The sequence below is a fragment of the Panicum virgatum genome, chromosome 8N (assembly GCF_016808335.1).
Source record: "Panicum virgatum strain AP13 chromosome 8N, P.virgatum_v5, whole genome shotgun sequence".
NCBI classification, from domain to species: Eukaryota; Viridiplantae; Streptophyta; class Magnoliopsida; order Poales; family Poaceae; genus Panicum; species Panicum virgatum.
The window spans coordinates 1,494,759-1,510,110 of record NC_053152.1 but is presented as its reverse complement, the minus strand read 5'-3'; the positions used below and the strand labels follow the sequence as shown (position 1 = coordinate 1,510,110).

The 15,352-nt window shown below is 42.0% G+C and overlaps 2 protein-coding genes across 3 annotated transcripts; one reads left to right on the top strand and one right to left on the bottom strand.

The window, feature by feature from the left end:
• The first annotated feature begins 467 nt into the window (after positions 1 to 467).
• On the top strand, positions 468 to 2,869 carry LOC120685514 (calcium-binding protein CBP-like). Its single transcript, XM_039967498.1, has 5 exons — positions 468 to 1,149; positions 1,742 to 1,788; positions 1,889 to 2,064; positions 2,457 to 2,475; positions 2,567 to 2,869. The coding sequence occupies exons 1-5, from the start codon at positions 510 to 512 to the stop codon at positions 2,669 to 2,671; spliced, it is 987 nt and encodes a 328-aa protein (XP_039823432.1). The 5' UTR covers positions 468 to 509; the 3' UTR covers positions 2,672 to 2,869.
• Positions 2,870 to 3,241: 372 nt separating this feature from the next.
• On the bottom strand, positions 3,242 to 14,658 carry LOC120685513 (E3 ubiquitin-protein ligase listerin-like). 2 transcript variants are annotated; one of them, XM_039967496.1, is made up of 15 exons: positions 14,334 to 14,658; positions 13,807 to 13,869; positions 12,869 to 12,946; positions 12,229 to 12,320; positions 11,927 to 12,029; positions 11,026 to 11,178; positions 9,952 to 10,610; positions 9,419 to 9,869; positions 8,140 to 8,618; positions 7,240 to 8,038; positions 6,367 to 7,051; positions 5,219 to 6,282; positions 4,679 to 5,134; positions 3,930 to 4,160; positions 3,242 to 3,814 (listed from the first exon to the last, which is right to left on the bottom strand). In XM_039967496.1, exons 1-15 carry the CDS (start codon positions 14,496 to 14,498, stop codon positions 3,587 to 3,589), a joined length of 5,706 nt encoding a protein of 1,901 aa, XP_039823430.1. In that variant the 5' UTR covers positions 14,499 to 14,658; the 3' UTR covers positions 3,242 to 3,586. The 2 variants fall into 2 exon arrangements, with proteins under 2 accessions (XP_039823430.1, XP_039823431.1); XM_039967497.1 differs by lacking the exon at positions 14,334 to 14,658 and having other exon boundaries at positions 3,268 to 3,814; positions 11,026 to 11,174.
• Between the last annotated feature and the right edge of the window lie 694 nt (positions 14,659 to 15,352).

The following is a 15,352-nucleotide window of genomic DNA, read 5'->3' as shown; positions in this document are numbered from 1 at the left end:
CCATTCAACTCTTTTTTTTTTTTGAGGGTCACACTGCACACACACAATCTGTACAAGGAATGAGGACCCCCTGTACCAGAAAGAAATGGGGAAAACCCCAGTGAAAATCACGGGCCGAGGAAAGCTCGAACTCTACCCACCTGTACCAGAAAGAAATGGAGGAAAACCCCAATGAAAAAATCACGGGCAAAGGAAAGCTCGAACCCGTGACCGGCGGGCTCGTGCCACTCGAGCCTTTACCGTGCGAGCTACCGCTCGTTCTCAAGGCTCGAAGCCGTGACCGGCGGCTTGTGCCACTCGAGCCTTTACCGTGCGAGCGACCGCTCGTTCTCAAGGCCCCATTCAACTCTAGCCGTTGACGTAGTACAAGATTGCTTCGATTCGCCACGTCATAAAGCCTCCCCTGCTCTCTCCTCTTTTCCGCTGGAGAAAATTTCCATTCGAAGCGCAGCCTCGTTTCGATTCCCAATTCCCCACCCACCACCATCGTCTCTCCATTCCACACCCCCATGGCCGGCTACCCGCCGCCCGGCTCCGGCTACCCCTACGGCCCCGCCGCAGGGGGGAGCGGAGGCTACGGCGCCCCGCCGCCGTACGGCTCCTCCCCCGGCCCCTCCGCCCCGCCCTACGGCGACAAGCCCCCCAAGGAAGGCAAGACCTCCTCCTCCTCCGCGCCGCCCTACTACGGCGCCCCGCCCTACGGCGACAAGCCCCCCAAGGAAGGCAAGACCTCCTCCTCCGCGCCGCCCTACTACGGCGCCCCGCCCTCCTCCCAGCCCTACGGCGGCGGCAGCGGAGGCTACGGCGCCCAGCAGTACGGTGCGCCCTACGGCGCCCCGCCGCCCTCGTCCGCCCCTCCCTACGGCGCGCCGCCGCACGCGCCCGCGCCCTACGGGGCCCCGCCGCCGGCGTACGGGGCCCCGGGCGGGTACGGCGGGAGCCCCTTCGCGTCGCTGGTCCCGTCCGCGTTCCCGCCCGGGACCGACCCCAACGTGGTGGCCTGCTTCCAGGCGGCGGACCGCGACGGCAGCGGGATGATCGACGACAAGGAGCTGCAGTCCGCGCTCTCCGGCTACAACCAGAGCTTCAGCCTCCGCACCGTCCACCTCCTCATCTACCTATTCACCAACACCAACGTCCGAAAGATCGGTAACGCCCCATCACGCTCCTCCCCTCCTCCTCGGTCCTGCCATTGTTCCTTGAGACTAGTTAATCCGTGGCGCACGCCTCGAGTGCGTCGTGGGCAGCTATCGTGCACCTGATGCTGGTCAGCGGTGCTGTGGTTTAGGTGTTGCGTCGCACGCAGCGCAGCGCGTGAATTGGTTTAGGATTGGCCCATCACTATACCCAACGTAGTTGACTTCGGGAATCGGGAAATTGACATTTTCTACGTGGCCTGATTGGAAATTCCTGTTACCAAACTTATTGAAACCATGATACTTTTCGAACAATGAAGTGGTTCTACTGGGCATGTCACTCTTTCTTTCTTTTTTTCCTGTAATGCATGTAGTTTGGTAATGGTAATTTTGTGCCATATGAACATCCATGCTTGCACAATTGTTTAGATTCAATTCCATTTGGTACACATTGGATACAAGTTGAAAACTAACATGCTAAGTTGTGTTTCTCGGTCCTTTGCTCAACTAGTGCGACATATTAGAGTCACGATTTCCCTTTTTAAATCCTATGCCTTTTCTGTTTCTAGGTATTTATGTGCTATCTTTTGTTTTCAACCTTTCAGGGCACAAGGAATTTACTTCTGTGTTTTACAGTCTTCAGAATTGGAGAGTAAGATGACCTGCAACTTAATATTCCTTTTTCTCTTACTTTTCGGCAAGCAAACCAGTCATTCTTAGCACTGGTACTAATGTTTCGCTCTATTGTTCAGGCAATATTTGAAAGGTTCGATCGTGATCGGAGTGGTAAGATTGACTCATCTGAACTCCGTGATGCTCTTCTCAGTCTGGGATATTCTGTCTCTCCAACTGTGCTGGACCTGCTTGTGTCTAAATTTGACAAGACTGGGGGCAAGAGCAGAGCAATTGAATATGATAACTTCATTGAGTAAGGGCCTTCCTTCAATTTAACTGGTCTTTATTTCTTAAATGGTTGTCGGGCAATGATTTTTTTATTCAGATTTTTCTGTTATGGATATAGCCGCATGGATCATACAGTGCTGTTATCTTGGATGTTCATAACTCATTGATATCACCTATGACAATTTATCACTGACTGGTGGAACAAATTTTCCCCCTTATTGAATTAAACGTGACTTAAGTAGCAAAAATTCAAACTAAAAACTGGTCTTTCATCCACTGACCTCCAAAGTTTCAGCCATGTTTTACTTATGCTATGCGATTGTCATGTTTAATACTGGGAAAAAATTATTATATCCTATATGCTTTCAGTCTGCCCATTACCACAATCCTAACTTTTTTTTCCTTTTACCCCTGCAGATGTTGTCTCACTGTTAAGGTATGCCTCCACCATGCTGAACATGGGCAAGATTTTTTTTATTTGCATCTTCTTCCGTTATCTTGTACTCATTTGTTTGGACTATTTGCAGGGACTGACTGAGAAGTTCAAGGAGAAGGACACGGCATACTCGGGATCTGCGACTTTTACTTATGAGGCTTTCATGCTGACCGTGCTCCCTTTCCTCATCGCCTAGTGGCACAGTTCAGAGCAAAAGCTAAACATACCATGCCAGTTGTGTAAAAAATGTTCGGAGAGTTGTTTTGGATTTGACTAGTGTTGCTGGGGTTGCGAATCATAAAGTTGATGGGTGGTTATGTTGAACTTAGAAAATGCTACAACTGATATATAGCGTTGGATCTCTTTCAAAATATATATCGTTCTGATAAATCTAGATAAATAGATTTTGCTAGGAATATAGATAAACATTGTGTCTAGATACATAGCAAAAATTATGTCTCTAGATTTGCCAGAACTATCTAATTTGAACGGAGGGAGTAGTCATTTTCCGTCCATTACTATTGACTTCTCCCACTTGTGTCAGTACCTTACCCGAATTGTGTGCCGCGAGCTAATTCACAGCGACTCGCAGTAGCCTGCAACCTGCATTTCACGGTCGACTTATTGTCCGTAACATTGTTAAATACTGCCTCCGCCCTAAATTACTATACATCTACATTCTACATATGTACTATGTCTAAATGCATAGAAAATCTATAAGCCTAGAAAAACCAAAATAACTAATAATTTAGAACAGAGGGAGTAATTATAAAACAGAGAGAGCTTGCTGTATACGTTAGTTAATCTGATGGGAATTACTCCGTTCCGTCCCAGCCTATATAAGAGGTAACCACCTCTGGTTCAAAGATTAATAAACATATTTAATTCTCTCTATCAACACTACTATTACTATATCGAAGTACGCGTCTCCAATAAGACTCCAAAGAGAGAGCGCATTATATCATGGGACTTGTGGACTGGAGATTCCTAGAGCTAACGGTGCAAAAAAAAACCCTGCTTGTGCTTAAGGCGCTGCACACAATACATACACATACACTGAGACACACGTCATTTACAGGAACGATCGAACGGTGCCAACAAACATGCATGCCTAGAAGGGAGTCTGGCACAGCGGGCACGTCGATTTGTTGGACGTCGAGAACCACTTGTAGAGGCAGGCACCGTGGAACTTATGCTTGCAGGTCTTGCACGCCAGCCGCGGAAGGCTGTGGTTGCTCGTGTGGAGAATGCTGTAACAGATTGGGCACTCCTCCACGCCCTCAAACTCCTTGTCAAAATTGCTCTTCCACGTGCGGATCGCCTCTGCTATAGCACCGTTCTGCAGAGAATCGTACGCAAATATGATCAAACGCCTTTTTTTTTCATGTCCTTGCGTTGAAAGCCATCGGCTAATATCTACTACTCTCTCATTTTTGTTCTAGGAAAGAAATTACCTCGTTGCGGACGAATGATGTGAGGGAAAGCAACCATTTCCTGCACTTGACTTCACTGATACCCAAACTTCTGGTACATTCAACATCGACATGGCGCAGGGGGTAACAGTTGGGGAGGCGTATGACAAGATCAATTCCTGTCTCCTCCCTTTTGTATGTAGCAACGATTTCGTAAGCCGATCGGTTGACGCTAACTGAGAAATTCTCGTCAGCATACACAGAATCCTTAACCTGTAATAAAGAGAGAGAGAGAGTGAGTTGCAGGAGCAACAATAGAGCTCCAAGGACCATGTTGATTTTCAATTGGAATAACATTATCTGATCTACATGCAGGGGTGGAGCTGGGCCAGGCCGACACCTAGGACCACTCAATGGAAGAACACGCTGGCTGGACCTAGGACTTTTATGCTACAAGCTACTGTATAGAAAATACCAGCCCATCCTAGGGCCATGGCCCTAGTAGCCCTACCCTTCCCTCCACTGTTTACATGTACCGATGTATGTGCACACCCACTCAACTGTTACTACATGATTTCAACAAAAGAAACAATTACTGAAAACCAAATGGATTAGTGTGCATCTAATGCCGCTAAGGTGTGTCACAGGCTAATAGGTTGTTTTCAAAGAGGTTAAGGCGCTAGTTAATAGAACCCTATAAATACTAGAACTGGCGAATAAATTGTAACACGCGGGACTCTTTTTCACAGTAAGGCTAACGTGTATCTTGCCACCGAAGATCATGCACATACCTGAGAAAATTCATCTAGCAGAAGAGGAGGGCTGCACCATTGTCTGGTAAACGACTCAATTGAGTATGACAATGAACGGTCCCTCAAAGTAGTAAACCATGTGCGCACAAAAGAGGGTAGCAGTCTAATCATCATTCCATACAATGATCCTGCAAGTGAAGCCATTTGCAAAGTCCCAACTGGCGAAAGGGATTCCACGTATGGCAGCAACGAACAAGTAACTATGGCATCCTTAGAAGCTTTGGCAGCAGCCTCCGCTTCAGGCAAGAGTTCAGCATCCTTTTTCTTCCCACTAGGAGCAGCACTCTTTACTGGGATGTGCTGGAAAATGCAATCCAATATGCACGGACTGATCTTCTCTTGTATATATCGAAGTACATTTTCCCTAATAATGGAAGATGACGGCAGTGATTGCAGGTGTGACAACAATAATGCCCATGCAATGAAGACATCAACCTAGTGAGAGAAAACATAAAAGAACCATTAATACATGATAAAAGAAATAGCTGCTAAAATTTAAAAAGATGTAATATAGCATACCCCGTCTCGTGCTGTCAGATCTGTTTTCAGAAGTTCAGACGTTGGGAATTCAACTAAGGCTGAGAGTTCATCTCTGAGACATGGAATTTTCTCTGAATCTGGCATCAACTCGGCGCTTTGGCTAATGTCTGATCGCTGAGAAGATGAGTAATTTTCTCCCAGAGAACAATCTTTAAGCAATGAAAGTTGACAGAAGGGCTCAGACAGAAGCAGAGAGAAAGCGGCAAACTGTAAGTGAAATATTGGTTGTGAGGAGAAAAGAATCGAATACAGTCCACTGACTGAACCCTTGGTAAGTCCCCATAGGTCCATGGACTCCAGTGCAGACCTTCTAATCTCTGGTGAAGCATTCTTTATGAATGATGCTACAAGTTCCCAAAAATGCAAATAAGCATGGCGACTGGAACCTATGATGGATGAAGCCTCTTCACCAAATGATTTTGCAATTGCCTCTGAAACACCAGTAGCCAAGAACAAACGGAGGATACTCTCCACCATCTTGTTAGTACTCTCAGCATAGTCCCTTGATCTAATAAGCTGCAAACTCCTGGCAGTTTCTACTTCTTGGAGATAACCAAGATGGTTGAGGTGACACAATGTAACAAGAGAAGATTCCGCAAGGCTTAATGTTAACTTATCTGTAGTGCTAACCATTAACTTAAGCTTCTCCAAGGCATCTTCCCTTGATACCTGGTTTATTACGGCATCATTTATGCCATCTGTCATTTCTTCCACAAGCAAAGCAGATGATTCAATACACTTGGATACCATGCGGAACACAAAATGCCAATCATTTTCCTGAAGTTTTGTCCAGCAATACCCAACCATAACAGTCGTCAATTTCACCCCCAACAACTCAACTGTCCTTGGTATCACAGTTTCACTATTGGATAATGATGAAGCTGCAACATTATAGAAAAACTGGTATTTCTGAAATAGAGTAAGCATTAATGATATCTCTGCATCGCTGATTTCTCGCTCAACCGTAACTACCAATCTCTGAGCTCCTCCAGTTATGCTCAATGGGAAGCAAGACAGCGCCACTTGCATCCAGTCCTCAATATCTGACAAAGTAAGATATCATATTACATGTTTGTAAAGACAGTGTTGTATGTGAGTTATCTAGTAAGAATTCTAATGAAGCCTACCTTGCACTGGTACTTCCCTTGGGCTGGATGACAGGCAAGAGATGGCTGCCTCAAGCCAACTCAATATGCTTTTCCTAACCAAATCACCATACGGAGAATCTTCATTCAATTTCTGCGGCAATGGTTTTATAATGGTACTCATAACAAAGGGAAGAACTTTCAGGCATTTTCTATTTACTGTTGAGCCCATAAAAAGATTGCTCAACAGTTGCTCAAAAAATACAAATGCGTCAGGTTCTCTCCAAAGACAATTCTTGGTGTTGGTGGTAAATAACAAAGCCACAAGAGCACGGAGAAAACGGTCCTGAATTTTCCCAATCTCGTTGTCAGAAAGATGCCAAGCATTAAACAGTACCCATGGATCACTCTCATGCATAAGGGTGCCCCCTAACAGTGTGTCAAGCAACAAAGACACAATGTTAACCTCAAGATGTGATTCCTTTTCCATGTACTGAACCAGAGAAGGCAAGAATGTTTTCAGTGCACTTCCCCCTGTCCATGTCCAAGTGCAAAGGATCTCACCAGCCACCCATGCTCTAGACAAGGAAGACATAGGTGAGGTAATATCAATTGATTGTGATGTGGCACATCGTAGATTTCCTGGAATACCTAAAATCACTTCACCAAAGCCAAGATTGAGAATAAGCCTATCAACGAAAGCAACAAACCGCTCGTGTTTCAGTTCCTGCACCAAAGGAATTATTGATTTAGTTCTCCAGAGCTACGACAGCTAATTTACACATTTAAGCTAACAACTATGCAGAAATTTCATAAAGATTTGACTCATCATCCAAAGAAGTGCTACTCAAATATTTTGTGCCAAATAAAAGCAAGGACTATGGGGAGAAAGAAGACAGAGAAAAGAACTCTTACAATGTCAACTGTAATAGCCGGCTCCAACTGGACCTTCATAGATGCAAGCCCATTTTGTAAACATGGTTTCAACCAGAGCGGCCAATATTCTCTCTCAGATAGCAAAAGATCAAAAAAGCTTTGCAAGTTTATGTCATCAAGACAAACGAGCTTCAACATTTCCACCACCCACTCAGAACATAAGACTGCTGTCTTTTCCACATGCAAGTCTCTTGTCTGAAATACAGAATACCTGACAGATTGAGCTAGAATATTTGCCAATCTATTCACTGTGCATGAAGGAAGGTTATTCCAAAAGGATGGACTTAAGCTTTGGCAAAAAGCATGTATGCTTTCTGCAAGGTTAGCCTTCAAATGCATTTTCTCATCCAAATAATCTTTTGAGCTTCTGCCCATAGAAGAACCAACATCCATATCTTTTATAAGATCTTCCAAATCACTTTCATCATCAGTTGCCAAAGACATGCTACATTCCCATTCAATAACAAACAGAGCTGCCAGAATAGAAGGAAATACAGAATTTTCCTCAAGTCTCCCTAGTGAAAAGAAGCTACCCTGAAGTACTTTAAAAGCAAATCGAGCCATCTCAAAGTTGATTGGCAGGGAATTTTCTTCTGGAAGCTTCAAATGCTCGGGTTCCGAAGGCAGCAACAGAGAATATGCAAGCCTTGCCCATTCAAAAGTTGATACCAAGAGTGCCGATGCCAAATCCTTGACAATGGATCCTAGAACTTTATGAACAGTCTCAGCAGAAAGAAAACAAATCTGATCCTCCTGATCCGAGCCACCAAGTGCAGCACTGAAATTTTACACATAAAAGGACAAATCAAACCTGTGTGCAGGCACCTGGAAATAAAAACATTCACAAAGGAACAAATACTAAGGGATTGAAGCACATACCACAAAAAACTAACATGACGGTCTGCAGCAGTCAAATCACAGAGGACAGAAGTTGCAGTAGAATCTAATAAATCATGCCGCCAATGTTCTGGAAGATAACCATTTTTCTGTAAGTTTCTTAGCTTTCCCCCAGCAATTCTTTCTCTGACTTTCTGAAGCAACAGTGTAAGCAATTCTAATCGGCTCTTCATTTTCGAGGTCTTATCATCAATGGAGTGCTTTTGTTCAGTTCTAGTATATTTGATGATGGAACACCATTGGTCAAAGAAGCACTCGTCTTGAAATAACGAAAGCAACAAATCAATCTTTGGGTTACAGGTGCTATATTTTCCATTAAAACACCAAGGGAGAAGTTCAGAATTGAACAACTCCAGATAAGATTTGACATATGACTTTCCATGATAATTCATTAAAAATAGGGGAATGGGTCCAAATATTTCAACCAAAACTGAAAGAAGCTTAACCAAGCTTGGAGTATCCTGCATCAATAGCATAATGTTTTATAGAATCAACTTCAATTCTATGTAAGTTGTGTACCATAAATTCAAAGAAGGATGCAACTTTGTCTCGATCTCCATGTCTACGTGTCGATGTATGGTAGAAACAGCACTTAGATTGGTGCTAAAAAGAAAATTTTCTCAGGACGTTTAAAAGCTTGTTCTACCAGCGTCTAAGATCTTATGCCAACAGAGTTTAATTCAACAAGATCTAGAATAAACAAGTTAGTGATTCAAATGAAGCACTCATGTCTATCATTTGCATACCAATGAAACCATTTGTAGCAGAGATTGTAACACTGGTTGAACATCTGGCTCATTTACCCATTCTACATGATTGTTGTACTGTTAAACTTCTAGAGCCTATTTGGGTAGAGGGGACAGGGAAACCAATCCCTAGGATTTAATACAAACTTGAACTAAATCCTAGAACTTCCTGGACAAATGCTCCTCTTCTGAACAGCCTTATTGGAGCGTAGAAGTGAATTTTCACGTTCAAGAAATGATAAAATAATAATTCATTTGAGCTCATGACGACATAACTATCCTACTCCTGCTATAAATAATGCATGATCCAAAAAGTTATTTTTCATGATTCTTAATGAAACTCAGCTGTCCTGTGCATCTGAGGAAAAAAAATAGGTAATTTTCATGATGAATCTAATAACATTGATCTTGCGTTGCAAAACAACTAAACGGCTTACATTTTTATCAGAGAGTATACAGGTAAAAGAAAAAAGATTATGTTAATCTTCATGACAAAATCAAGTGTCTGGTCTTACCACGAACATGATGGCTGGCAAAGACTGTTCAACCAGCGGTCTTGCTAATCTTTCTAGTGGCCACGTTTTACCTTTGTGTACAACAAGTTGATGCAAAGATAAGAAGAAAGACACAAGTTGCTCTACATGGTCCTGAAACTTCGAAAGCTTCTCCCCTTGTTGGATTATGTCCAAACAGTCCCTCACCAGCAACTCACAAGAAATATTGAGTAAATGATTTTCAGTATCCGCAACTACATCCAGTATTTCAACAATACATTTCTCCAAATCTTGAAGATAGTGCATTGGGTACTGGGTGTTCACCACTGACCCTGAATTTTTATGAGATAACTGAGCACCGCTACCAGCTGTGCCACCGGACAATAAAAGATAGTCACGCCAAACTATTTTGGCAAGTATATCTGTTATAAGCTTGATAGGGGTATCATCAGAAGAATCTTCTCCAGAATATCTGTAAAAAGAGATAAGGTAATTACACAGGAATTCCAGGAATCGCAAAACAATTGCAATTTGAACTAGTTCAGAAAGGATACCTTGATACATTTTCTAGAAGCCACAAAAAAATATGTTTAAAGGCAATACAGAAAGCCAAACTGTCAGCAGCTGATAACTGCCTCTGGTTCCTTCCATCCCAGAGATTATGCAAAAAATCAAAAACAAATTGCTGTCCCATAACTGCTTTAGGTGGTATAGAGTCCAAAAATTGAACTAGAAGAGGATATGAGATTTGTTTGGACCCATAGCATCCATTTTGTAGGAAATTCCAAAATCGACTGAGGACAACTTTGTGAATATTGCAATATGACCAACCCTCTGGAAACTTTCTAGAGAAAACAAGAATTGTATCCCACATAGAAGAGTGGCATGACGCATCCTTTTCATGGAATGCACCAAGTATAGTAGGAGAAAGTTTCTTCATGGTTTCTTCATCAAAAACATGAGGGACATGTTTGATATAACTTGTAAGCAATGAATATGTAGCTGACCGTATAACAGCACTTTTTGACTTGAGGACATCAAGGAAACATTTATGCATACAAAATGCAGCTTCAGCAGAAGAAAGTGTATTAGATCGAACTTTTGACAGACTCCTTTTTTCTGTACTGGTACTATCAACATCACAATTTTGCAATTTCACTCCTAGTAAAATGTCTACAAGAGTTGCCATAGCTAGCAGCGATGATGATATCACCTGAAGAGGAAAATAGGAAAATGGACAACTGGTATTAGAAGCACAGTAGGAACTTACCAACACAAAAGCTCAGGATACAATGAACCAATGGCCATGTCTAAGACTCTAAGAGCAACAGAACAACAAGAACGCTCCTCAGAAAATGGAACTACTATTTGAAGATACAGACTTCTATCCTTCTATGTAAAAGGAGAATGGGGCATCAATTATGACTGTGAGCATCAATTGGAGTAAACATTAAGGGGGAAAAAGGTGGAATTCAATCAATTCAATTATAAGAATGAATAACTGATTTATTTTATATTAGCTGGTAATCTCTTGAAACTGATTGCACACAGGAAAAGAAATACTTTGCAATGGAAAGCTAACTGATGAATACACCACATTTAGAACAATGCAAGACCATAAATCATACCCTCTGGTGCATATCTTCCAGTTCATCCATTGGTGTAGCCTTGTCAGACAAAGCTTGTGCTGTTAGCTTCAAGTTGTCACTTAAGTAAAGAAATATTTCCTTCACGCATAACATTAATGCATCCAATCTTCTCTCTGACTGTGGGAATGCTGCCTACAGAAAGAACTGAAACATGTGAACAAATCTACAATATATTAGAAAGATAGAGGAAGACCATATTTATAAAATATATTATATAGATGAAAACATATATTTTATAGGTAAAATATATCATAAAGATAGATTTTATAATGAATCTAGTAACATCAATATTGTGTTTTTAATATATGTAAAATTTTACACATTGATGGTCAAAGTTCAAAAAAAAAGTTTGGCATGGCCCAAAGAAAAAAAAACTTGAAATGTAAGGAAATTACCTCGAATACATGGAATGTACATAAACCCAAGGGGGAATTGTGTTCTTACTTACATACCCAACTAACAAGGAATCAAAATATTTTTGTTTTCTTTTCCCAACTAGTGGTAAGTGAGGGACATACACGAAAAATCAGCCAGTGGAGTGCATCCCCTAACCAGATCTGAACATAAAAATAAATTCATGATTCCACATCAATGGCCCATTTCTTGCAGTTAATTGTCAAGAGTTATTTTCCAATCATTTTGAGGGCTTACCTGAACTCGTGGGGATTGATCCCAATCCCTTTGGTCAGGAGAAAAATGAATTAACTTTCCTGCCAATCCAAAGGGATTGAGTAAATCCCTGCCTATCGAAACAAGCCTTCAATGGGTTTAGTATTTTCCGTCTAGCGTTCCAGGTAAGAAATGGATGCAGCAAATCTAGGTAGTCCAGGAGAAGTAAGTTGCAGCCAGTAACATTAATCAGAGAAGGTCTAGCACCCACCTCGAATGAACGTCGAGCAGCCTGTGCAACCTCAGGAGCAGGGTCAAATTGAGAAAACCACCAAGGACCCATCAAGGACTTCAGATGTGGAGCTATACCCTTCCTAAAACAATGGAGTAAATGACACACCTTCAAAGATGAGAAAAGAATTGCAAATTGAATAAATGAAATTACAGAAATCAACTAAGTTCTGCTGGGGTATAAGATCTTTTCTAACTGAAAGAAAACCAACAAGGTACCACACCAAATATAAACTGCATAGACCAGATCCACTTCAGCTGAATGGAGGGAGATGGACATACTTGATTGCTGTGACAAGGCTAGACATGGCCTCATGAGTAGCATGACGAACTTCTCTGTTATAGTCAAGCAGAAGCCTCTTGTACTCGAATGCCTAAAAAGAAGGAAAATATAGTGTGTGTGCTTTTATGGTGATGGTACCAGCATAATCATGAAACAGACATTACAATCATCAATCAATGAATTGAAGAATCAAAATACTCTGAAGTGCAACAGATTAGCAAAATAATAATGAATAAAAGCATTTAATGCAACAATAACCATGTTAATCCTTCCTTCTTTCACTGGTTTTGCACTCATATGATCTCATTTAAAAAGTCTAACAAACCTAAGGTATTCATGGATTACAGGGAAAGAATCTACTCACACTAAAAAAAGAGAAACAATTCCACACTCCACACTGCCAAGTAGGAAACTAGCTCCACATGGGCGTCATGTTCTGACTAAAGACCTTGCATATAATATAAATATATGTATGACAGAAAAACAATACCACTTTATCACTAGGCATATTTTCATAAAGATATTAAAATGTCATGAAGTATGGCATAATAAAATTACCGCAAATAAGCTTTACTCATATAAGGGCCATAAGGATATAAGATCAAGATAAAAAATGCAATAGGGCGGTAGAGAAAATACCCATTGTGGAACAATCTGCACCACTTCCTCGCCAGGTGTTTGTGCAAAGAGTGTAGAGAGTGCAGATAAGGCCTTGAGCTACATTGAAGAAAAGAAAAGAGAACTGTAAGATGTTATGGAAAAAAACTTATAAATAGCAGATCAGTGAAAGCATATGCAGTGTTTTATCCAGAATTTAATACGTAATTTCCTACATAGAGAACTGGGAATCCATCTAACTTCATATATCTGACCTTTGAAGGTTCAGAGAGAATTATGTTTCTGATTGTGATGCCTAAAATACTTATTTTCTATGTCATTAACTCTTACAGACATTAAAGATTAATCTTTTCTAGTGAACAATCTGCTAATATGATATAGGTTAACAATACATAGATATGATAAACCACTGGGGATGCAAATGGGTGCCCAATGGTGTTTCTTCAGTCAGCAAATTAATTGTGTGGCATGTCATTTTAATTCATTTCTCTTCCCTAAATTAATTACGTGGCATGCGATTGTAGTTAATTTTAGCAAATTTTAGGTTGACCCAATAACCCAAAACAAGTGGAACCTACATCCCTAATAACCACGATAAGAACAAAATCAGCAACAGATAATACAATGGCGATGTCATAGATTTTTCTTTTTTTAATATAGAAAGGGTGTAACATTTAAGGAAGAAACGAATAAGAAATGTCAGAGGTTATTTGAAAACTGTAGCATCTCTTTGACAGATAGTGATCAAAGCTCAGAATTAATAGAATAGCTGCTTTCTTTTAATGCTTGAATTTGTGTAAGTAGGACATCACAGAATTCTTGTTGTTTTATTATTGAACGGAAATGATTGTAAGATAGATTTTAGCTAAAGATTCTCACTATAAGAACACAAGTGCTACTAGTACAATATTTTTGAGAAAAATAAAGGTAAATGAAAACAATATGACTAGCAGTGTGACCTTTGTTGTTGCATCCTTCCTTCCTAGCCTTTTTAGGTTCTGAAGCACTTCACCATCCACATCCTTCATACAATTATGATAAATAAGGCATGAGAATGTCCTAAGCGCGAAGCCACAAACAGAAACAAACTTAAAACAGAGCTGGTAAACTCAAAGGTTTTTAGTGGTGCCATGCGGAGCTAGATGATGCTGGAGTCAAACAGATAATTGTAGCGTGTGTAGGCTGTTACAATACCCGTATAATGAAAAATACTGTGTTATTACACCTGTGAATTCAGGTCCAACTCCCCACCACTTCTAAACCATAAAGCCAATTCGAGTCTGATTCCTTGCTATCACAGAGGACAATGGGAATCGTTGCTACTGGTTATTAGAACTTCGTCTGGTTTCGATTGAGCGGAGAGGGAGTACACAATTTGGGACCCAGTAATCAAACTGGACAACCAGGCAAATTCTTCCACTGGTGAACTAAGGCAAGGAGAAAGCCTCGTCGATAGACCTAAGGAAGGAAGAGCGAGAAAGCATACCGGGGTGAGCCGGATCGGGGCGTCGGGGCCGGAGGGCGCAGCGGGCTCAACTCGGACGGCGCCGTGGTAGCCACCGAAACCGACGGTGGGGACGGCGCCCTGGGCGTGCGGCACCAGCGACGCAGCCATGCCGCTGCTGGAAGCGCGTCCCTTCTGCTTCCCCATCGAGGTCGATCCCTCTTCTTCGTCTCGGCCGCTTTCCCCTCACCGCCGCGGCGAGCCGGCGACGCCGCCGCCGCCGCCGCCGCACGAGTCTGCTGAAGACGACGACGGAAGCAAAACCCGAGAGCTCACACACAGGCGAAGAATTTGGTTTGCTTCGGCTTTGGTATGTAGCCGGGCCATGATGACTATTTGTGGGCCTGAAACGAATGGGCCCGGCCTCTTTCACTATTCATGGCTCAGCTGGCCCATCTCAATCCAACACGAGCATTTTTTTTTTTTGCTTCTTTTCAAATGAAAAGATTCTCACTATAAGAACACAAGTGCTACTAGTTCCCCCTCAAAAAAAAAAACAAGTGCTACTAGTACAATCGTACTAGCTCGATTGCTGGCTAAAAAAAATGCACGCCTTCAGACAGCGAATAAGCGGAGAAGTTTTGCGCTATTAGACCAGTTTCATGAGAGTTTCATGGGTATTTAGTTTTGCTGATGTGGCAATATATTTACAAAGAGGGAATGAAGAGTTTCATAGAATACGAGAGAAGTCTCGTTCCCATAAAATTTATCCGATACGATTAGCTAGTTTTTGTTCTAGATAACTATACAATAAAACCATATATTGAGACTGGCTTTACTGTTACGGTTGCTGATCACGATGTGTGTAGTGGTAGCTTTTAAATGGAAGAACAACACCCGTAGCCGCGTTCTGCGAAGCCGAATCCTATCACATCTCGGACGCCTCTCGGTTAAGAAGACGACTCGAACTCGGATCCCCGGACCTGGACACACGCAGCGGTGTAAATAAAGTGCCATCGATCCACATGCTCGCCTACCCAAATTCGCAACACACATCTCGC